This window comes from Xiphias gladius, chromosome 9 (genome assembly GCF_016859285.1).
Source record: "Xiphias gladius isolate SHS-SW01 ecotype Sanya breed wild chromosome 9, ASM1685928v1, whole genome shotgun sequence".
Lineage (NCBI taxonomy): Eukaryota > Metazoa > Chordata > Actinopteri > Istiophoriformes > Xiphiidae > Xiphias > Xiphias gladius.
In genome coordinates, this window is record NC_053408.1 from 15,064,713 (window position 1) to 15,089,762 (window position 25,050).

At 44.6% G+C, this 25,050-nt stretch overlaps 1 protein-coding gene across 1 annotated transcript in view; it reads left to right on the top strand.

The window, feature by feature from the left end:
* bahcc1b (BAH domain and coiled-coil containing 1b) overlaps positions 1-25,050 on the top strand; it is a 52,417-nt gene that overhangs the window by 5,469 nt on the left and 21,898 nt on the right. Inside the window, exons 3-9 of the mRNA XM_040135272.1 lie at positions 13,628-13,786; positions 17,788-17,898; positions 18,209-20,254; positions 20,810-20,921; positions 21,476-21,669; positions 23,131-23,271; positions 24,531-24,718. Coding sequence (XP_039991206.1) covers positions 13,628-13,786; positions 17,788-17,898; positions 18,209-20,254; positions 20,810-20,921; positions 21,476-21,669; positions 23,131-23,271; positions 24,531-24,718 — 2,951 coding nt within the window. The remainder of the gene's footprint in view (positions 1-13,627; positions 13,787-17,787; positions 17,899-18,208; positions 20,255-20,809; positions 20,922-21,475; positions 21,670-23,130; positions 23,272-24,530; positions 24,719-25,050) is intronic.

Sequence of the window (25,050 nt, forward strand, 5' to 3'; positions counted from 1 at the left end):
TTCAGGCGGGTCTATGTCCAGTTTGTTTTGCTGTCAGGGGCTCGGATGGATGGAGGGGGCCGTAGGTTCATCTGGAGGTGAGGTTAAAGAAGGCAGGGTGGTTGGACGGCCTCCTGAATGCTAGACCCTGTCCAGTTTTTTCTGAGTCACACTGCTGCTGTCCAACAGATTTAACAGATTGAGCAGTTTGTGTGAAAGACAGCGAGTGTACTTTTAAATAGGAAGTAGGTCCATATCTGCGTGTGTGTGTGTGTGTTTGCAGACACTATAATTCCCTGCTATTTATGGCTTTCCACTTCTTCAGTGGGGTCAAGGCAATCCCCTGTTTACGCGACGTGACAGAGAGGTGACATCACTTAGCGAGGGGGGGGGGGGGGCAGACATGATGTCAGAGTATCGCCACATACACAGGTATTCACCCCCTGAAAAATGCGCGAAGCGACGCAGTCCACGCCAGCCCTCGCAGCGGCCGACACCTGAGACGGGCCATCGTTCATCCGCCTCGCATTTATACCTGACTCATCGTCACTCGAGCTGACTTGTTTGACTCCAGCCGGCCCTCTTTCTCGGCTGTTGTGTTTTGGTTCTCTATTCGATTCATTTCAGCTCTGTTTGGCTCATTCATATTGAAATGGCCTCCATTCAGGCGGGTCTATGTCCAGTTTGTTTTGCTGTCAGGGGCTCGGATGGATGGAGGGGGCCGTAGGTTCATCTGGAGGTGAGGTTAAAGAAGGCAGGGTGGTTGGACGGCCTCCTGAATGCTAGACCCTGTCCAGTTTTTCTGAGTCACACTGCTGCTGTCAACAGATTTAACAGATTGAGCAGTTTGTGTGAAAGACAGCACTTTTAAATAGGAAGTAGGTCCATATCTGCGTGTGTGTGTGTGTGCGCGCGTGTTTGCACAAATGTGTGTGTGTGTGTTTGCAGACACTATAATTCCCTGCTATTTTATGGCTTTCCACTTCTTCAGTGGGGTCAAGGCAATCCCCTGTTTACGCGACGTGACAGAGAGGTGACATCACTTAGCGAGGGGGGGGGGGGCAGACATGATGTCAGAGTCTCGCCACATCCACAGGTCTGCACCCCCTGAAAAATGCGCACCGCGAAGCGACGCGGTGCGGCCACGCCAGCCCTCATCGCGGCAGCGGCCGACACCTGAGACGGGCCATCGTTCATCCGCCTCGGGGCCGCATTTATGCCTGACTCATCGTCACTCGAGCTGACTCGTTTGACTCAGCCGGGGCCCTCTTTCTCGGCTGTTGTGTTTTGGTTCTCTATTCGATTCATTTCAGCTCTGTTTGGCTCATTCATATTGAAATGGCCTCCATTCAGGCGGGTCTATGTCCAGTTTGTTTTGCTGTCAGGGGCTCGGATGGATGGAGGGGGCCGTAGGTTCATCTGGAGGTGAGGTTAAAGAAGGCAGGGTGGTTGGACGGCCTCCTGAATGCTAGACCCTGTCCAGTTTTTTCTGAGTCACACTGCTGCTGTCCAACAGATTTAACAGATTGAGCAGTTTGTGTGAAAGACAGCGAGTGTACTTTTAAATAGGAAGTAGGTCCATATCTGCGTGTGTGTGTGTGTGTGTCTGTTTGCGAGGGTGAGGGAGGAAGAGAGTAAGAAAAAGAGAGAAGCAGCTGTGTGGAACAGCATGGATCGTTACACAGTGACACACATGAAAGCATTAAGTATATTCAGGAACCTTCGTTGAATATACATGGAGCAGTGTGCAGCTTTGTATATATGTGTGATTGTGTGTGTGAGAATCCCCTCCCATGCTTTTTCCCCGAGCTGAGAGTAGTGAGAAAGAAAACACGAAAAAGAGAGCGCAGGCGAGAGAGAGAGCAAGAAAAAAAAAAGAGAGAAAAAAAAGAAAAGAAAAGAAAAAACAACAAAGATCCGTCATCAGTCATTCATGGCTAATCAGTCTCGTGGGACGTGCACACCACACACACACAAACACACTAACACACACGGTGCCGAGGTCCTAATCCTACTGGGACTGCTTGTGCCTCTGTGTGTGCCTGTCTAAATTTTGGATCCAGGCTGATTAGAAGCAAGCTCTCCCCATTTTGCATGTCTCTCTCCACCTCTACGTCTCTCTCTTTCTCTCTCTGCCTCTTCTCCTCTATGTCTTTGATTGCCGGTAAAGTGTCTCTTCTCTTTCTCTCTACTTTTTTTCCTCTCTCTCTTGTCTCTTTAATAACCGCCTACTGTCTTTTCCGGTCGTTTTGATGTGTGTTTTTGTAATGTTTGGAAGCATGTGTGCATGCATAAAATAGGAACGTCTTTTGCGTGCGAGTGTGCACTTATCTCTGCTTTTGCACGTGTGTGCTCGCTCCTGCCCGCGTCCTTCTGTGTGTGTCAGTGTGTGTTCGTACGGCGTACTTCATCAGAACCTCTTAGCGTTGGTTTTGTCCGGGTTTTATCGGCTCTTCCATTTGTTTCTGCTTTTTTTTTTTTTTTTAAATCAATTAAACTTTAGTGGTGTGGATGTTAATGTTATTTCCAAAGCTAAATTACATATTACTATATACAATACATTGTCATAAGAATACATACATAGATAACTAATTAGAAGTAAACAAATATATTTAACAGTAGGGTTAGGGTAAGGGCTTAGTCAGTAGAGAAATGGTGTGGCGTCAAATGACAGGCGAAAAGCAAAAAATGCATAGTGATGAATGACTTGAGAAATTGGCGTGTTATTCTTCCGCCATTTGGTGATACCAGTCTGCGTATGCAGATACATATTGTGCAGCCAAGAGACCCGTTTTGCTGATCTGTCCCAAAGTCTCCGGACGTTTGCCTCCGTTTTTCTGACCGGGGATTTCTGGACCTGCAGAGTGATGCTAGCTGTGTGTAAAAATGTTCTCTTGAGTCTGTTTAACCGGCGCAGTCGGTGAGGAAGTGAAGCCCTCAAATGCTTACAGTGCATTCACTGTGCACTGTAAGCATTTGCGCTTGCACGGGCTGGCTTCTCCTGGTAGCCAGGGCTCATTAAGATAAAATTATATATTTGCTGATATTTACACACACACACACACACACACACACACACACGTATATATATATATATATATATATATATATATATATATATATATATATATATAATTAAATGACAAATGTGTGCAAAGTCTCATATAAAATAACAAAAAAGCCGATATTAATTAATTTATTTATTTACTTTTACTGCATTACGACACCAACCTCATGTAAAACCAAAAAACAATCTGCAGTCAATTTTGTTAGTTCTTAATTCGCTCGCAATCATTAAATTGGACGACAAAATTGTGTGGAACGGTCATATAATCAAATCGCCAAGGAACTGTAAATTGTAAAGGTGTGTTTTAGGGCCAAATATCCTGCCTGTCTGTCCCTGTCCGAGTCCCCGCTCAGCAGGCACGCAGCGGGCCACCAACGGCGCTAAGACGTTGGTATTTGGTCGAGTGTAGGTTGCGACGTTGGGTGACCGAAATTCAACGTAAGGACAACGTCTAATGCCAACGCCGACTTGACGTAGGATGCCGACGACAGCTGACGTTGGCATTTCTGTTGGTTTTAAGTTGTGTTGTTAAGTAACCAACCCAAGCCACACGTCTCCTTCCAACGCCGCCTTGACACGGGACACCGACATTCCAGTCGTGAGGTACGTTGACCATAACCCAACGTCCGCTAAACGTCCGCTGGACGTCACAACGTCAGGTAGCCAAGTTAGAGACGTTGGGAGTCCAACGTCTTTCTCACGGTAAACTGACATCTGGTGCCATCGGGGTGTCTAAGAGGTCAGGAACGTTTCTTTTTGCCTGTGTAAGATTTGGTAGGGTGAGATTTTTTTTTTTGATGATTTGACGTTCCTTTATTTTTCCCCACTTTACTGGAGGTAAAGCTGAAATACTTAGAAAATCGCTACCATGTTTATAATTAATCTATAATCTCAGTCTTTTTTTTTTTTTTTTTTTAGCAAAAATGCTAAACACTTGCATGTTCCAGCCACTCAAATGTGAGGATTTCTGGTCCTTTTTTTCTTTTTAATATCAATGTCAGTTGAATAACGTTTGGTTTTTCGATGGTTGATTGGAGAGAGCCAGATGTTTGAGGGGCTCTGAGAAATTGTGGTCATTTTCACTATTTTTGACATTTCATAGACTAAATGACTATTCAAGAAAATAATTGGCCCTTTAATAATGAAAATAATCATTTGTTGTGGCTTTAATATGAAATTTATTAGAATCTGCTTTCCTCAGCTCCATAAACCTCTTTCTCTCCATCCTTTCTGTTGCTTATTCCCCCCACCCCAGCCCCCCTTCCTCTTTATTTCCTCTCTGTGGATCTCTCCAATAATCTTTTATTCCTGTGTAAATATTACAGCAATGAGGGAATATAAAGAATGGAAAAGCCATGCTGAAATAAGGTCAGACTAGGTTATTCTCACCTGTTGTTTCTCTCTATCCTTCTCTCTTGCTTCATCACCAGCTCCCGTCCTTTCTCACTCGCTCACTTGCTTACCTTATCCCTCCCTCTCTGCCTAGCTCCGTCGCCTGCTCCTTCCCTCTCTCTTTCTCCGCTCACTCCCTTGTTGCCTCTCTCTCATGTTCGCTGTCTGCTGATCCCGCTCTTCTCTCTTGTTCAGTCTCTTTCCCCTCACACACACTGGCACACACCGACTGTCTGATGCCCACACACACACACGCACACGCACACACACACACACACACACGCACACACACACACACACACACACACACACACACACACACACACACATACAGTACACATGCAGACACACACACACACACACACATATACACACACTGACACCTGCATGTCGAGCTGTTGAGGGTCTAATTTAAGTAAAGTGCTTCTCTAGGAACCACAACCCCTCAACTCACGATGATGGAGGGTGAAACGGTGTAGCGTGATTGAACACACACACACACACACACACACACACACACACACACACACACACACACACACACACACACACACACACACACACACACATAGACGCACACACATCCTGCTCCAGTGATACTGAGATATGACGTGGTGTGGGATTGAAGGCAGTATGTAGATGGCTTGTAAGTAGCACACTGTAATAATAATGTGATATTTGATGTTAGGAAATTCACCTTTTCTTGGCTGCCTACAGATCAGACTGCAGGGCCAGTTACAGCATTGGCAGAACTGGTAGAGATTCAGTGTCTTGCTCAAGGACACTTCAGCAAGGTGGATGACATTCACATAGTTAAATCTGGGTCTCCTGGTTAAAGTATGTTGCCTTCTTTGCCGCAACCGCCCTGCTGCTTTGCTCCTGCTGCGTAGGTGTGTTGTTTCCACTTGAGTTTGAGCTAACTTTAGCTGAAGCAGGATTGTGCTGCACCACTGCAACAAATATCAATGATCATATGATCTCAAATCTTCATGGAAAAAAAAAGGTTGAAATGCTTTGGTTATGGAAACTTTAGTCCTACATAAAAGTAAAGATAAGACTCATCAAACTACCTAAATTACTCCAGAGCTAATCATATATTTTTTTATACAAAATCCTTTTACTGTTGAATGCATGCTAATCTAAACATGAGAAACACTCACATATTTCAGCTTTTTAGTTGAGATGGTGAACTTTTTGGCAAAAAGGTGCTTATTTACACCACCAGCAGATATGTAGCAACACTGGGTTAATTTGGAGTCATGCATCTGGCCTCCTGATGAACGAAAGTCCAATATTCATTCTCCATTTATCCTTGATTTTGGTCTCCACCAACTCCTGAGAGAAATATCTGGCTCTTTAGCGGCTAGATGCTCCACTATGTTCACCAGCTAGTCATTAACTTTGTCTGCTGTTAGGTACTTGGCAGGTAGTGTACAGTAGGGTTTTAGAGCTTTTTTTGCTGAAAACAGCTATCTGCTGTGTCTGAAAACAACCCCATGAGAGCAGTGAGACTTAACCTAAACAGTGAAGTTGAGGACTAGAAAACTAAAACAATGAGCTGAGAGATGCTAAAACGCTCTGTACAGCTAAGGGGAGCTTGAGTCTCTTACTGTGAGCAAGTAAACCATTTTTAAAATAAAAATATTGACTGTATCTGCTTTAGAGGATCCATGGTTGGACTTCAATTCACAAACCAACAAAAACTTTCTTGCTATGTCCTGCAGATAGAAAGCAGTAACTACCAAACAGGCTCATGAAATGATTAGAAATTAAATTACAGAAAATAAAAAATCAGTCTATTTTTGCTCGTTTACATTGCAGTTGATGGATGGCACAGTTTTACGGTAGTTTGTCTCGCTGGTGGAAAATCAACTCAATTTTCAAGTACTGAAACATGCACTGTATTTCAGTTATTGTGGCTAATATATATAAAAAAAACTTTAGAACGCTTTCTAAAAATCTTCCAGCATCTAACTATTGAAAAGTTAATTTAATTTAAAATTTAATTTAAAGATAATTGGTTGAAACTGGCCTCATTTCCTACTGTGTTCTCTTGGCCTATCATTTGTCTAATTAGTATCTGGCCCAAATATTGAGACATTGCATCACATGCTCTTCACGCACTGTTAACGTCTGCTTTCATGGTTTTGAACTGTTATCGTAATCAGGAAAACATCGATTGTAATAAGTAACCAGGAAGTAGTAAAGTGGATAAGTGGTAAACTTGGATTGCGTTTGAATTTCAGTAGATCATATGATTCATGAAGAGACACATGTGTACCTGTTCATCTCTGTCGCCACTTTGCTCTCAGGTCACGGTGACGTGTTTTCTGTTAGACTCACTTTGTGCTCTTCCTGGTGTCTTGACCCCCAGGTGTATTTCATCCAGCAGCAGGCACATGCAGCTTCAAATCATTATAGTCAGTGTGTGTCTGACAATGTGTCTTCATCCATATGAAGATGTGTGTGTGTGTGTGCGTCTATGTATAATACTGTGTGTGTGTGTGTGTGTGTGTGTGTGTGTGTGTGTGTGTGTGTGTGTGTGTGTGTGCGTGTGTGTGCGTGTGTGTGTGTGTTTGTGTGTGTTTGCTGCGTATGTAGACTGAATGGAGCTCAGGGGTGTGGCACAGGCATGTCGGATGACCAGAACTCCCAGAACAGGCTTCGTCAATGTTAACCAGACATCCCCACACACAAGTTTAGATGGAATTGCATTATTGGCTCTCACCGCAGGCTTTCCTGAAATATCAGTAACCTTATGCTTTTAATTAGTGTGTGTGTGTGTGTGTGTGTGTGTGTGTGTGTGTGTGTGTGTGTGTGTGTGTATGTGCCCCCGCCTGTACCATTTGTGTTTCATTCCGACCGTGGCAGTAGAACCAGTCTTGTATGACCCCTATTCCCCAAATCCCCCTGTTTTCTTTGGTAAAACATGGAAAAACTTACTCTGACAGCCCCCCTTCCCCCCTTCCTGCTTCCTAAGAAACTCTCATATGTTGTGAGTTCCTGCTCTCCGCCACCATATTTGGTCCTTCCTTCTGCCGTGGGTGGGTGGGTGTGTGGCATCCAAAAAGTCTGTGGTCAAAAGCAGGAACATTTTCCCCCTCAGTTTACGGGATCGTTTTGGGGGGGGGGGGTTCGCCGACGGAAAAGTCTGAACGTCACTGGAGTTCTTTTTTTTTTAATTTCTTTTTTTTTTTTTGGCTTTTCAGGCTGGGTTGACACAAGGTGCATTGTTTTCTTCCCCGTTCATTAATTCCCCCTGCTTTCCTGCTGCTTTTATTTCCTGTACTTTTCCTGAAGTTTTCATGGAGCTGCAGCCAGCAGACAATGTGTCTTTTAGCATCCTCGGCGGCTTTTGATGCTGTAAACGCACACATGTAGGTGCAGTGTGAGATCGGGATGTAACTCTAGTAGTCTTGTGCATGCGGAGAGATGGTATTAGAGGGTGTGTATGTCTGCTTAGTTGTGTGTGTGCGGATGGCGAGGCTCTGGTCCACAGCCTGGGAGTCGGGCTTTGAGCTGTGTTGTTCATAGTCTGCTGATTTATGCGCCTCACAGGGAAATCTCTCATTTGTAGCTCTTTCATCTCAGTTCCCCCCTCCATTCTTTTACTCTCTCTGTCTCCCTTTCTCTTTCTCTGTCCTCTCTCCTCTTCCTGCCGTAATGTGATTCAGTGCAGCCGCTCGTCCCAGGCGACATGCCATGCTTTGCTTGCACACCCTGCTCTTTCTAACATGAATGAGTCAAGAGGAATCGTTGATGAATAATAAGATAGAGCAGAAGGAAAATGCTATCTGGATCTAGTCGAGCAAAAGAACTCCTTTTCTCCCCTGAACGTAGTCTTTGTAAGCACCGCTCGGGCGCTTACTCACACATTGAATGTGTTTGTGTCCCTAGTGCCATAATGCTTTTATGGACCTTTCTCTGCGCGCGTGTGTTTGTGTGTGTGTAAGCGCCTTCCACGACCGCCTTGTTTGAGTAGTCCTGTCACTTGTGCAATTCCGTGGTGTCAAAACAGATCAGAAAGGTCTGGCTTGACTCCTGCCCCTAAATACACACACAAAACACGGACGTGCACACACACACAGACAAAAACAGACACAAACATACACACACACAGACATACACACAGATTGAAGGCTCAGTGCCAGGGCCCTTGGTGGTTGGAGGCTTATGAAAGGGTCGGACTGACGAGAGGTTGCCAAGTGTACGGCAATAAGCGTAACAGCCAAGCTAACGAGAGTCAGAACCTCTGACACACTGACACACTGACACACACACACACACACACACACACACACACACACACATTCATACACAGTAGACTGTACTGTCAGGCTTTCAAGCTCTCTCAGTGGCAATGGCACTACCAATGGGAGAGTAGAAGTGTGTGTGTGTGTGTGTGTGTGTGTGTGTGTGTGTGTGTGTGTGTGTGTGTGTGTGTGTGTGTGAGAGAGAGTTCAGTTTATCAGTGTGTGGACAGATGCTTCTGTTAATTGGCAAATGTGACAATAGAACACGAGAGGATATTGATCTTCAATCGGACACAGATCGATTTAACTTGTCATTCTTCCAGGTGTGTGAGTGTGTGTGTGTGGGTGTGGGTGTGTGTGTGTGTGTGTGTGTGTGTGTGTGTGTGTGTGTGTGTGTGTGTGTGTGTGTGTGTGTGTGTGTGTATGTGTGTGATGCATGTGTGTGTGTATTGATCAGCAACAGTCCATTCAGAGAGCTACAGTGAAGAATATCACCGGGTTACTTTATCCGTGTTTGCTTCTTTCTCCTTGTGACATTCATTGTATCACCTCTATTGCCCCTCCATTGGTGCCTTCCTTTTCTCCTCACCGTTTGCTTCTTCCTCCTCCTTTCTTTCTTTAGAATAGTGAGAAATCTTACGACAGTATGGCCTGTCATCTGTTGTCTTGCTGTTGTGTTTCACTGTAGATTACCTCCTCAGCAGCTGCTGAGACGAACACCTTTGCCTTTCATCATAGACACTTTCTTTGCATTTTGCATAAAAATATTTACCCTTTTACTGATTCTAAACACGACTGCCAAGCATTTTGAGGAGACCTCATTGATGCATCCTCAATTAAAACTGTCATAGTGTCTTAAAGGTTTGAAAACGTGATTGCACTCGTAAAAAATGCAGCATTACTAGCACAATTAGAGCCAACTTTCTGTTCTCAACCAACTTCTGTATCAACCTCCGACAGCAGCAATAATGTGACAGTTTTCCCAGTTAAAACGCTACTTTCTGTGGAGAATTTAGTTTTTTCTTTGTCTTCTGTAGATGGATTTCTCCCTGTATTAACCATCAGTGTAAAATGGTGTCTCTGAAGCTCTGGCTGTTAAATTGCACCGACACAACATCCTGATGTTAATACTGTTGAAACTTCAGATTTGCTAATATCAAACTCCATTGAGGTTGCAGTGGAAATAAAACAACATCTCAAAATGTATGTTTGGCTCCGTTATCCATGAGAATACCCAAAATATGCCAAGCAGAAAAACCTGCCCAAAAAAGTAAGGAACATATCCAATACTTTTTTTCTATAAAACAGTGCAAAAGTATGTCTGACCGGATTTTCTCCTTAGCAGACCACATTACAGTCAATCATAAATAAACTAAAGCGGATTTTTGTCAATGTAAGTACAGCTGACTGAATTAGTATGAATAGAAACTCATAATTCTGATTTCTATTACCTCGGATAGTCACCATTGGAGGATTCGCTGCCTGTGTGTTGACACACTTTTCCACTTCATGATGCCAACTGGGATAAATGGAAGGCATACGAACACATTTTCTACTTTAATTACAACTACAGAGACTGAATGGAGCTGTTTTCTCAGTCACGAGCTTGTATTTATAGTAAATAACATATGCAGATGTAGTAGAAATATGCTGGGTATAATCATAATGTGACTTGGGTCAAAGCTGAATTTTTGATGTAGATAAATATCTGTGGTTGATCAATCAAACCCACTGAGGCGTAGAGTTTGTATAATCTTTGTTATGGTTCTGTTTTGTCTCGCTCACTTTTCGTCTGATATACTTCATCAGTTGTGGCTAATTTAGTGTGCTTGCATTCATCATTTGGTGTTTCTGCTCAGAGCTGCGGGAAACTATCAGAGGATGCAGCAGTGACAGATGGAAAGGGAATGTGCAGATCAGGATAAAACAAAGGTGGAAACACTGGGCAGGAAGAGAAGAAGGGGAGGAGGGGAAAAAAACAGGGACAGAAATAAGGTTTATGTTAGTGGCTGGCCTCCGAGATGATTTTCCATATCAGCAGGCCAGGGGGAGTGGGCAAATATGATTTTCTCCTCAACTCGCCAACAGAAAACAGACAGAGAGGGGAGAGAGGGAGGTGACAGGAAAGAGGGAATGGGGGAAAAGAAGAGAAAGGGAAAGAGATGAGTAAATGGAAAAAGGAGGGGAAAAATGGGTAGAGATCTGAGAGGGTGAGAGATTAAAGAATATCTGTGGGGAGAAAGTGAACAAGGAGTGCAGAGTATTTACACCACTAAAATTAATAATCAATATCACCACTGTTTGAAATCAGTGTAACAGATTTTTTAAATTTCTTCTTTAATACAAGTTAACTTTTATGGCCCTTGGAGACGCTTCAAGGTGCCTCTTGTAATTTCAAAAATGCATGGCTACTCAGCTGAAAACTGGCTTTCTTTTCTATTGTCTGTTGTAGTGGATGAGGTGTGTGCGTGCGTGCGTGTGTGTGTGTGTGTGTGTGTGTATCAGTCTCGTTTGACGTGTGTGCGCCTTTGTATCAGTTTGTGTGTGTGTGAGAGAGAGTCTGTACAGCCAGGGGGCCTTGTGAAACCAGCCTAAGTCTTATACGAGCTGTATTTTATTATGACTGGCTGAAAGGCCACTGATCTACAGTTGTACAAGAGGGGATTTGGAGAAAAAAAAAAAAAAACATTGTGAAAATATCCTGTCCGAGAGAGGGTGAGAGAGAAAGAAAGAGAAAATAAATGTCCAGAAGGGAAAGTCTTGGATGAGTTTTTTTTTCTGACTACAGAAAGTGAAAATATCAAGTGCAAAAGATGGAGGGATTTCAACTTTTAAATTGTCTTGGTACAGTGTGTGTTTGTCTTTATCAGTGTGTAAGTGAGTTTAAATGCTTCAGATCCAGCTGTATAAATAGACACACACACCCTCTTTCTGATTTGTCTCCTAATACACACCGCTGCTTCAAGTCTCTCTGGATTTATTCCACGCCCTCTTTCTAGTGTCTGTGTGTGCGTTTGTGTATGTGTGCGTATGTGTGTGTGTGTGCGTGTGTGTGTGTGTGTCTGTGTGTGTGTGTGTGTGTGTGTGTGTGTGTGTGTGTGTGTGTGTGAGCGAGAGAGACAGAGGGAGAAAGAGACAGACTGGCAGACAGTTGAAGGCACTTGTGGTTGTGGTTGATAGGGCGTCAGGTCGTGGTTGAGGTGAGAGTACTGTACATGTACATGTGTGTGTGTTTGTGTGTGACTGATGTGGACTGTTGTGGTTGTGGTAATTGTTTCTGATGCGAGGCAGCATTTATGGGTAACGACCCAACCCACCACCTCTCTCTCTTTCTCTCTCCCTCTGTCTCTCCATCCAGTGACTAATTACCTGATTCCCTGTGGATTTGTTTCCTCCTTCCCCTACAACTGTTCGGGTTGTTCCACTAAATGAGAGCAGGCTGATGAGTGGAGATACATTTGAGCGGAGCCAAACTGAACTGAGTCTGTTCACCCAGTTCACTGTAACCATTACAGGATGAAATTGACACTTGCTCTTAGTCATGTCTGAGAGGTGAAACTACTGTAGGTTTTTAATCCAAACTGAAAGGAGACTTTTGAAATATGATTGGAATGAATGTCTTGAGAGTCAACAAAAGATGCTATAATGCTTCTACCCGTTTTAAACACGTCAGTTTCAAGATTCAGCTGAACTGAAGATTTCCTCTTCTACCAGTCAAGTTCACTGTTTACCTTTCTGTCCATGGTTGTGTCTTACTGCCATCCAAGCTGGTCATGAACTGTAGAAAATTTGGATGTAGCATCAGTGTAGAAGCTTGGTGTTTGGAGTACATCTTGCAGGCATCTTTGTAAGTAAGGTTAGAACTAGGAAATCTGCATTTGGACATGGCCTTTGAGACGCTGAGCTGGGATGAGTAAAGAGCAACCACCACAGCACACAAGTCTTGGCGGGCATTGAAATTGGCAAGATCCCAACTTCAAGTTTTGACATTTAGCTATAATGGTTATCATTTGATGCTAATGCTGACTACGGAACCAAAATGAATGTCAACTGTCTCAAGTGAAAATTATCAACAGTGAGAAATTCTTATTTGGGTGTTCAAAAACCAGTCAGTCACATGTCTCTGGCCTCAGTTTATATATATTCAGATCAGAATTGAGAAAAAAAAACCCGTCTCCTTGAAGCCTTTTCCCGATCATAATTTTAAGACAAAATATCCGATATGTGTGTCACAAATGAGGAGAAAAAATGGTCAGACTTGGGACACTTCCAGCTGCAGTGTGAATGTAGCTTGGAGGGATTCATTTCTCTAGGGCAGGTCATGAAATTTCATTTTTCACAGCACTACTCGGTAATATAAATACAACCCAGATCTGTTGTGTCTCACTTTTTTACCTTCTAATGGGAGAAAAATTTAGCCTCAAACTCCTGCTGGGCTCTGAAAATGCTGTATTTAACTGATATTAAAACAGTATTTTGACTCTTGTCGTAATGTTGAGGGAAAATGTGTTTCACCAGTGCTACGTATTATATTTTGTAGATGAATATTACCATGTCCAGTGCCACGTTTTATTTCTCAGTGGCGACGACATGTTTGCAAGCAACAAGTGACACATACATCCAGGCACAAATGGAAATCAAAGCATTATCAAATAAGTGTAGAGAACTGAGGTGTTTCTGTGCAAAGAAGTGTAGAAGGGTAGAAAGCATGAAACACGTTATTTAGAATTTTCATTTCTTAACTGCTCAGACAGTTTGGCTGCACATCTGCCTTTCTCAGTTAAACAGCCAAACTTTGAAGAGTCTCAGTTCTTCTTCTGTGGTGTTGCTCGCACATTGGCTCCTCAGTAGACTCATCCCCACCTCTTGCTCGCCCAGAGCCAAATTTAATCAGCAAGCTCGTCTCTAACCTCCAGCCTCTCTCTGTGTCGCTCAGGTGCTTCCTTCATGGGTTCCTTCCTGGCCAGCAGCCTGGGGTCCCCGCCTTCCCACCCTCCTCACCCCTCGGGACCTGCTGCCTCCCCTTCCTCCCCCTCCTACAGGGCTGGACCCCATACGAGCGCTTCCTCTATCTGGTTCCCCCATTCACATGAAGGTAACACACACACACACACACACACACACACACACACACACACACACACACACACACACACACACACACACAAAGAGGAGGCAGCCCAGAGTGCTTGGGTCTATGGTTAATCCAGGTTCTTGGTTTGGGATTAGATCAAGATGGAGCGATTAAGTGGTTTAACCACCACTGAGTTGAGGCCAAACTTGCGCTGCAGTGACGCCTCAGTTGATGCTACTTATAGAACAACATACATACACACACACACTACACAATCAAATACACACACGATCTTCTGGCTATGTGTGTCAGCAAGCATGTGGCTTTGTGTTTGTGGCTGTTTTCTAGTTGTGAGCTCAAGCACCATGACGCTCTTAAAACTGGTGCAAGACCAAAACCTTCCTCTTCTTCTCGCTCCCACGCCACAAACTCACAAACAAATACACAAACACACACACCTTGATGCAGTTTAAAAATAACATCATAATTGGCGGTAATTCAGCCCTATACTTCAGTCTCCTTTCACTCATACATCTCTCACTTCCCCCCCTACTCCCTTTTAGGGGTGAGTTTTAAGTTTCATGAGCTTCCACCCCCCCCTCCACAGACTCACACTCACACTGAAACTTACCCCCATTTCCACCATCCTCCACCCCTCTGACCGCAGCCCCACCCTCAGGGCCCCTTCTGGGCTAACCGACCTCCAACGGCCCTCTTCCTGATCAAACAAACACTGGCACACAAAAACGTGCGCATCCACATGCATCATGTCCTCTTTCGACTGTTAACCGTTTGTGGTCAAAGACTGAGCTTGACTTAGTTATCTGTCCCTTTCAGGTATGTATGTGCGTGTGTTTCTGTCTGTGTGTGCATGTGAGTAAGAGGATTTCTCTTTTGACAGCGAGATGAGTCTAGAGAGATAACGTCCTAAAAGACTTCAACAGAAAGACAGCTTCCGCCACAGGCTGTATTTCTCAACTAACTGAAAACGGTTAGAAATTCACAAAATTAATTCACAAAATGTGAATTAACAATAACGTCTGAGGATTCATGCTTTAAAATACGTCAGAAGAGCCGTTTTTTACAGCAGATATTTTGACATGTCATAGCAAGAAAAGCAAAGGTGTCATTAATAACAATAATAATGACTACATTCCTTTAAGGAGATCCAGTTCCAGTATCCTGGTATTGTGCATGCTTACTCATATGGATGACTTATGGGAACACTTAAATTGAGCCAATATCAATGTTATTAATTACACCTGCGCTTTTCCTGCTATGACATGTCAAAATATCTGCTGTAAAAAACAGCTCTTCTGACGTATTTAAAGCATGAATTAAATGTTCTGCTTGCCACTTAACCAAACAATGGCAAATCTGCACATTTGTCACTTTTGTACCAGTTGGTACATGTTGGTTGGGCGATGCAAACCTTTGACGCAATCAAGAAAATTCCACTGATTTAGAGATAATTTCTATTTGTGATCCACCTTTAATCCCCTTGTATCAAAAAAAAAAAGTTTTTTTCTGGAGAAATCTGCTGTTTATGAAACAGTTTGTGTTTCCATCCTATAAGTTTTAATTTGTCACATCCTGTTGGTGAAGAAGTGTACACACCAAAATTTAATTTGGGCAAATAAGTTGAACAAACTGCCTCTCACTCATGGAGACAGGACACTTCTCCACTGCAGCCCTAATTTGTGATTTAAGCCCATAAACTTGAACTCATAAGAGCTTTGTTTTTACATGAAAATCTCTCCTGATGCAGCTTTAAAGCTTGAAAGGAGACAAGACTTTTGTTTGTACAACTGCCTCACTTGCAGCTCATCGAGCAATAAATAGCAACAGTTAAACCCTGAAAATGAGCATTTATGCCGCCCAGACTGTCTTAAATCAGATTCATAGAAAGAATCGGAGAAAGGACTTCAACGTGAACGCAAGAGAGAGCAGCAGTGGTGAAAAGAGAGCAAGAATGTGTGTGTGTGGAGGGCCTATCAGACAGATTTTGTGTCTGTGTGGCTGAGCTTTGATGTCTGAACACACATACTCACGTGCACATACTCAGATACACGAACACGTGCACACACACTACAAATGATTGTTTTTAAGAATTAAAGCCAGGGAGCTCCTGTAGGCGGTCTGCCAGCTGGCCACGGTCCAGAGAGTGGAGCGTAGCCAGCACAGAGAGAAGAAACCTGGCTAATACACACAATAGACACACGCACACACACTCAATGGACACATGCACATAGTCATAGATGAGACATATTCAAGAAGAAATGTTGTTGTTCTAAAACAGCACATACTCTTTCTCGCACACAAAAAACTATTTCTTTCTCTTTCTGTCTCTCTCTCTCTCTCTCTCTCTCACACACACACACACACACACACACACACCTATCCCCTCACTCACTCGCTCACTCTCCCTCTTCCACACCTGTCCTTGTTTTTTGTCTCCTCTCTCATGTGCTCTCACTCCTCGTTTTACCTCCCTTTCCTCAGTCCTCTCATCTCCGCCATCTCAAAGCTCTTCACTTCCCTTTCACTTCCTCCTTCATCTTCATCCCCCCTCACACACAAACACAGACACAGACACACGCACACACACACACCCACACACACACACACACACCCTCACACACACTAACACATACACAACCTCTGTAACACACACACACACTCCCCTCTCCCCTCTTCATACGTCTCACAGCGGCACCAGATTGGGGGGCTTTTCATATTGACAGCCCCGTTCTTCTAGTGTCTCCTTCATTTTTACTCTCTCTCCGCTGTATATTCAATCATTAATCGCCTTTATCCCTTCTTCCCTCCCTTCCTTCCCTCCCTTCTTTTATTCCTCTCCCCCTTATTTTGTCACTGTGTCTCTCTGGTGTCTTTGTTCCCCTCTTCTTCTTACTCATCTCTCCTCCCTCCCCCCTCAGTTTTATCACTCATCATTACCCAGGGAATTGGCTTTAGATGGCTGATAGAGCCTTTTGGCTAATTGTCGCCATTTAGATTCACTGGTTGTTAACCAGTCAGAGTAATCACACACACTCATACACAGACACACACACAGTCATGCATTTACATTGCAGCATGAACATGTAGACACACTGAGTACCACACACACATGCTTGGAGCAGTGAGGGGGTGTTGGTGGTTTTGCAGTGCGACTGTGGAATGCGTAGGATGAGTTTTTATGGAGTGCTGTTTACTTTGGCCACCACCGTTAAACTTTTAACGGCTGCCAATTAACGGGCCGGCAAGGACACTCTGTGGGGCATGAAACCAGCTGCTTGAGAACACACACATGCACACACATGCACACAGACACACACACACAATCCAAGCCTTTTGGCCCCCCGAATGTGTGTTTGTGTACTGAGCTCATGTGTATGTGCATGGGCCTGTGGTGATTTTGTAGTGCCCCCCCCCCAAAAAAATACTATCCCCTTAACCAGCACGAAAACCCCGCACACATACACACCCACACTGACCCTCACCCATCCCTACACCCTTCCAGCCCCCATCAACACGACCACCAAGACCTCCTCTATCCCACAATGCAGTTCAACGTCCTTGAAGATGAGGAACAGAGTGGAACGACCGTTTACCTCCCAGTGATCTCCTCGGAGGACTGTGTGTGTGTGTTTTAAGTGTTTTAATTTGGGGTTGGGGGTGTGTGTAATGCTTCATACTATTTTTCCTGGGTTTTGGAAAAATGTGCTTTGCAGAAGAAAGAATTCCATCTAGCTGAATGCTGCAAACTCTTGGCAGTAGCTTGCGGCTGTGGTTTTTGTCACCACTTTGTCCATTGTAAATAATGTCAACTCCTGTGGCGTGTTTGTGCAAAAGTGCATTTATTGTGAAAGTAGCACTAACTGGCCATATTTTTTCAGTGTTTTCCAAAATGGCCCCATTTCACGATAGGTTGTAGAGATAAACTGTTTGTTTAGAGGGCTGCTGAATGTCAACGCTGTGGAGAAACATCAATTCTTTCTCACTCTCCCTCCCTCTGACAGGGTACCCGAGCTATTCAGGAAGTCTTGCTTCTCCTTTTCTCCCTATGAGTCCCCTGGATCACCATAGCAACGGACTCTATGGACAGCACCGCTTCTATGAGACTCAAAAAGGTAGGTGTTCGAGAGTGTGTGTGTGTGTGTGTGTGTGTGTGTGTGTGTGTGTGTGTGTGTGTGTGTGTGTAACAGAGTGAAAAATGCTTATATATACTTCCTTAAAATTCTTAATCAGCACTCCCCACAGGAGTAAGAACTGGTAACTTAGAGCAGATATCATGGCAGAAACACATTTAGTATAGTAATTTTAATAAAAATTTATGAAAAGTAGTGTTTTATAGCAGCGACTTTGCAGCTAACATTCAAATCTCTCTAGATCTCTACATATCTTCAACTTTAGCGATTTATGTCTCTCTTCTCCTCCCAGATCACTTTTACCTGAGAGGCCTTCCTCCCCAGCCGCCTCTGCTCTCGACCAGTCACAGCCTTCCCACGTTGTCCAGGACTGCCCCAGGCCACCCACTTGGCTCTTGCAGCCGGGAGACGGACAATGGGGGAGGGGGTGGGAAGAGCACCAAGGATCTGTGTGAGAAAGGGGTTTCATCTGTGTCAAAGGACAAGGAGCGTTCGAGCAGCAAGGAGCGGCACCAGGAGAGCAAAGACAAACAACATCAGCTCCTTCATCACCATCCTCATCAGACGAACGTAGCCAGCACTCCATCTGGCTACCACCACCAAGCTTACCCCCACCCTCACCATGCTCTCCTTTCTCACCTCACACCTCAGGGCAGGGAAGAGGACCACAGACACTCTCTGGAGCGACACAAGGAGTACAGAGACAGTGACGCGGGCGGTCAGGGGACAAAACATATGACTGCCTGTAAACTGTCCAGTGTTTCAGGGGCAGAGACCGGCTCTGGAGGAAAGGGGGGAGCACTGAGCAGCTGCAGTGGTGGTGGGGTGGGCAGACCTCCATCTGGAGGTGGCAGGCGGTGCTCCAAGGATGGACCCATAAATGGGGAGATGAGGATCAGCGAATCTTCAACTTTGTCCTCTGAATGTATGAGACGAGGAACGGCTGCAGCGACAGCCATCTTGGCACCTCCAACCCCCCACTCTGTGGCCTCCTACTCGATGCCTCCTCCTCCCCCTCCACCACCTCCTCCTCATGCCTTGCATGTGGGTTCCACAGTCACAGGAGGGTGGATACACCATACACATCACCATCCTCATCCAGAGTTTTACTGTTCCCCAGCCGCTCTTACACTGACACCTTCCAAAGATCCCACATCCACCAATGGAGGGTCTGGCAGGGATGCGAAAGTCATTGGCCCAACTTACGTGCCCTCAGTCGGGCCACTGGCAGATCTGGCAGCCTCTGACTGTCGTGGAGCAGGAGGAGGGGGGAGAAAGGGAGATGATAAGAGTGGAGAAGGATCTTATGAAAGTCCCTCTTATCACCTCAGCCGACTTAGCAGTTGCCAGAAGAAGGACAAATCCCAGCCACACCAGCAGCAGCTGGGATATGGCAAAGCTGACAAACCTCCGGACTGGAGCCACCAGACACAGAACTTCCACAAACCCAGCTCCAACATGGGCTCTCAGCCTGAGCTGCGGTCCTGCAGCCTGGATAGATCTTCATCCTTCAGAGATGTAGAGGTTGTAGACAATGTTTACCGGCCCTCACTCCCGCTAGATGCCCAGGGGGCACACCCTGTTGCTGGACAGGGCACATCGAATAAAGGCTCTGATACCAGCACTCCTCCCTTCAGGGACTGTTCCAACTCGGGTCTTCATCCTGAAGGGAGGGTGGGATCAGGGGCTCAGAGGGAGGGACAAAAGGTTGCAAGGATAAGGCACCAGCAACACAGCAGCAATGGAGCAAGTACAGAAGAGAGGGGAAGAGACGGAGGTCAGACAGCACCTTCCTGGGGGTCTCGAGGGGGCCACCAAGAGGACCAGAGAAAAGGCTCCCATCATGCATCGGTCGGCAGTGGTGAAGTAAGAGGGCTCAGCAACAGAGCTCCAAATAGTGACCACAACCAGCCCCAATCTCAGCCGCCTCCGCCTCAGTCTCACTCCTCTCACACCACTGAGGGTGAGGGCAGTGCCATGAAGAATCTAATGAACTACAGCTCCCAGCAGCCATTGCTGCTGCCACAGAGGAGCCCCTTTGGAGGTCTGGGCTGCCTCAAGCAAGGTGGAGAGAGATCAGAGAAGGGGGACAGAGGAGGAGCTAAGAGCAACACCTCCTTGCAAGACCCTCCCAAACAGTCACTCCCTCCTCGCCGAGGATCCACTAACGAGGGAGAGAGAGGTGACAGAGGTGGGAAGGAGGCGGGGGACGCAGGAGAAGGGGAGGTACGACAGCCTCCAGTGGGTATTGCTGTTGCGGTAGCCCGGCCACCCCATCGTTCCCCAGACAACACCCCTGGACACAGTAGACAAGGCAGGGTGCTGCCCAGCATGAAAGGTCAGACATCATTTATGCTCCTTGCACTGAAATTCAATTAATGCTATTTCTGTATTCTAGGTTGCATTATGGGAAAAATCCACTTGAAAACAGCTATTGGTGTTGTACACTATCTTACATTTCTTGGTCCTTTTTGATGTTTATTTGGGACTGGCAAACAGCTTCTGTCTAGATGTTCATGGAGAAACTCATTTTAAAGGAGCAAGGGGCAGAGATGGTTATCCCTGCATGCGCAGTGCTTGTCAAAGGCCTTCTAGGAAATGTAGAACTTCACTTTATGTCATGCAAATATATGTGGCACATTGAGGGTTAGTAGGTACGCCAGAAAGGTAAAATTTTTGGCATGCAATGAACATCGCAATGTGACATTATGTGTACAAGTATCTACGGGTAAACTTTCACCTTAAAGGAACAGAAAAACATTTGAGGATGCAACCAGAATGTCCCATCTGCTCTTACTATTCAGAAGTGGGGGTGTTTGAAATGTTGTCATCTAGTGATATCTTTGATTAGTGAATTTTAGTAACTGTAAGCACTGTTGTAATCACAATTCAGGGGTGTCACGCCCTGTGTATCCTCTTGGACGGGAGGCAGAGGACAGGAAGAGGATCACAGAGGAGCAGATCAGCCTTCATCACCTGGACAGAGACAGAGAAATGATCATCAGGTACAGTTAAATTCACAAACACCAACACATATGAACATACACTCATACACACACGCATGCACACAGTAGCATCTATTCATTTTTGCTCTCATCTGATAAGCTGCAGTTCTTTTATTCTCTCAGCTTCTCTCTCCCAGTCTGAGGCTCTGCTTCTCTTTTCTTTCATCCCCTCACTCCATTTACTCTTCTCACCCTTTGATGTGGTATTTCTGCACCCCCTCACTCTCTCTCTTCCCCTCTCTCTCTTTTTCTGAGATGAGATGTGGTGCATTAATGTTACGGGGACTAATACAAATGTCTCTGAAGTATCAGGCTCTTATTATGTAGTCATATTAAGGGAAAAAAACATATAATGAGAACTCAGAAACCAGGCACAAGATGATGGCTGTTCCTGTTGCTGTCACATTTCATTTTCTTGATGATTATAATGGTAGTAGTGGTAATGAAGATGACGAAGATGAAGATAATGATCATAATGATGGTGATGATGATGATGACAATATGAGGGATAATCAAGATAATGACAAAGTTCACCCCGCCTACTGCCATGATAGGGAAAACAAGGATCGAGTGGAGTTCGCCAGGATCCACCCTTCTAGTAGCTGCCACGGTGACCTGACCTCTCACCTCCTGGTTCCTGGAGGGGCCAACCAGTTAGGGGCAGACCCTGCTACGCATGCTCACCCAGCTCACCACCACTGGATGCAAAGGACGGGAAGTCCCTCCCTGTGGATGGGGCATTCATACAGTAAGTAGAGTCAACAGGGAGCGCATGTTTCTTGCTTGGGAACACAATTTTGCTTTATACGTAAAAAACTGTCTGCATCTTAAATCTCAATTTCATGTGTTTAAGTCAAGATCTATGTTTTTCATTGTTTTGTTGAGATCACATGTCAATCAGTGTGGCAGTTTCCTTGGATTTCATATTAATGAATGTATTCTTTTTTTACTCTGTTTTTTTTGGCTCGACCGCAACAGCAGGGCCAGCCCTAGAAACACGAATGTCTATGACTGACTGTATGGCTGACTGACTGATAAGTTTGCACCGTTGGTTAGCCTAATGCCACGTGACTGAGTGCTGATGTCACACCATTGGTCGGCTGGCCGAGTGTTGGAGTTACACCATTTGCTTTTGCTCTTTCAAAATTAATTGACGAGAACAGTTTCTATTGCCCAATCAGGAGGAATTTAACAGTCAGTGTTGCCAACTTAGCACCTTTGTTGCTAGATGTACCCGCTTTTCACACCCCTTTAGCATGTTTTCTTAGCAATAGCACCTAGTAACAAATCTAGCGACTTTTCTGACAAACCTTAGCTACTTACCGTAAAAGAGAGTCACCAGTGTTGCTCCATGAGCACGAGGTCGGGGTTTTCCTCCGCAGGCACGCTGCTCTCTGGTCTCATTCAGTTGACACAGATGTGAATGAGCTTCTAACAGAAAGTTAGTGACTGATCATTTTACAAGTAAATATAGCTGAAATCATAGCACAGCCATTGTCTTTAACTTATGTGTGTGGTGATTTTGTCCGACGATGTAGCAGGTATAAAATCAGGATTTAAGCAGTGCAGAGCAGCAGCTTGGAAATGGCTTGGAAGTGAATGCTATTTAATATGTAGTCTTCATGGGCCGCGTTTCAGTCACTATTTCATACTTGTTCTGTTGTCTGACAACAGAAACAGAAAAACATGTAAATGAGAGCAGCTTTATCGGGAATTCATCTGCATTAAAATACTGTAAATGTGAGCACAGAGAGTAGGAAAGAAGCAGAAACAGATCAAGGGTGGTCCAGCCTCATACTAGGTTTTGACCTAGTCTTGTTGTCTTTCTTTTGTTCAACTATGGTTCCATTGTTAATAATGCTGAGTATAGAGGTCCTTTATTTATTTCTTGGTAACATTTTCTCGAGAAAATAAAAACTTGGGGCTGTATGCTGAATAAGAATTGCTTTACACCCATGAGCAACAGACTTCATTAAACTCTGATGAAGATTTTGCAAAGATCGTAATTTGTTGGGGGGTTTTTTTGTTTGTTTTTTTATGAACAAGCCGTGCAGTCATTTTGTCACAGCTCCATATTATTCTTATTCATGTGTGTTGAGTGCATCCCAAGATTTAACCACTAAGCATACTATTGTCTTTTTGGACTAGTAAAATAAGTATTTAAATGTTGCTCTCATTTGACTGTGTTATGTGTATATCTTTGTTCCAGGTCTAAGCCATGTGGGAATGAGCCCCAGCTTCCCACCAGGTCTGCCCAGCCCTCTGCAGCCCGTCTTGGGGTCACTCACCCAAGACCCTAACTCCCCACTGGTTGTTCTTCCTACAGAAGCTGGGCCTCATCATCATCTTGGTATGCTAAGCATACTTTTAAAACAACAGCATACACACATAGACAATCAGCAGAGCCTACATTCATTGCTGTCTACCCGTACTTACTACCCCCTACCTCCCTCCTTCTCTCCATTTGTACCTCAGAACCACTACCATTTCTCTCCCAGAGTTTTAGTATCATTGGCTAATCATAATATAATGCTCAACTAAGTCCCCCTGTCAGTGGGGCTGTGTTTTATAGCTTCGTTAATGGGAGCAGCTATTCCATTGCCCCCTCTGCATGTGCCCAGCGTTATGCAAACCATTTTAACTGACATCCATCTCTCTTGTGGTGGCGGACTGGTGTGTTTGGACTGGACTGTGTGTGTGTGTGTGTGCGCGCGTGTGTGTGTTTGTGAGTGTGTGAGTACATTTAAAGTTAGTTGTGTTCATGTCTGGAACAACATGAGACATTCCTCAGTGTTAAAGGTTGTGTTGTACATCTCAGCCATTGCTAAAAAGAGAAGAGGGTGTGTGTGTGTGTGTGTGTGTGTGTGTGTGTGTGTGTGTGTGTGTGTGTGTGTGTGTGTGTGTGTGTGTGTGTGTGTCAATGCTGCTTTGCAAACAGGCTGTGAAATTTAATTATCTCCCGCCTCCCTTGCCTCGCTTCGTGGGAGTTCCTGCAGAGAGGGGAAGTGCATCCACTGAACCCTTCCCCTGGGAAACATTAGCCCACTCAGGCTAATCTCACAGAACAAAGGTTCCCAGCGACAAGGCAGCCAAGGAGGGATCTGTGTGTGTGTGTATGTGTATGGCTGGGTGTGTATGTACACTTGTGTGTATCTGCATTCATATGTGCATAGGGTGGGGTTTTAAATAAAATTTGTGTCTCCCTGCACACAAAAACACTATCATTAGAAATAGAGAATGTTAAAAAAAGTGAATGGAGGATGTGGAGCCTGCATTCAGGATTCACTTATTGTGTCTACGGCCAAAATACAGCTCATACAGCTCATAGTTGTTACATCTGTGGTTAAGGTGGCTGAGCTCTCTTGCCCATCTCACATATTCAAATGGAAACTTTTCAGTTCAATGAGACTTTTCATGATTACCCTGGTGCACTGCAACCATGAAAATATTTCTCTGCTGATTATTTTACAGTTTATTTATTCAAAAGATTAATGATGTGAGTTTGCCAATAGGAATGTCTTACTTTCCCTTTTTGCACCCATTTTTTATTTATTCAGAAAAAAGGCTAAACAACCTCACTTTCTCCTTTCTTTCTGTTTCCTCTTCCAGACGTTTTGGAGCAGTCGGGTCTATGGCCTCCTGTGTACGGAGGCCGGGGGCCCCCTCCTCACCTGCAGCATCACCCCGTCTACTCCCGCTCCTCATTCCTACGGCAACAGGATCTGTACGCCCTGCAGCAGCAGCACCAGCAGCAGCAGCGAGCCATGGAGCACATGCAGCGCCACTCCATAGGACAGGTACAAGTAATAATAATATAACCTGGACTCATGTGAGAGAGGTTCCATTTTAGTGTAAAACTTGTGAAATGCTGTTAACATATTATTGTGAAACTGTGGGCAATGAGAAATAGGGACTGTGAAAATATTGTCAACTTGTGCAAAAGTCTGCTTCCTTTGAGTAGTCATACAGTAGAATACAGCCCCAGTAATAATTTGTTTGAAGATCTCTCACCACAGCTATCCTGATTTCTCAACACTAAAAGAAAAACATATGCAAAATGACACTCAGCAATATTTATTTAAGCCAATGACTTCCTCTTTTTGTTGGCAAAAGGTTTCATTGATAAAGA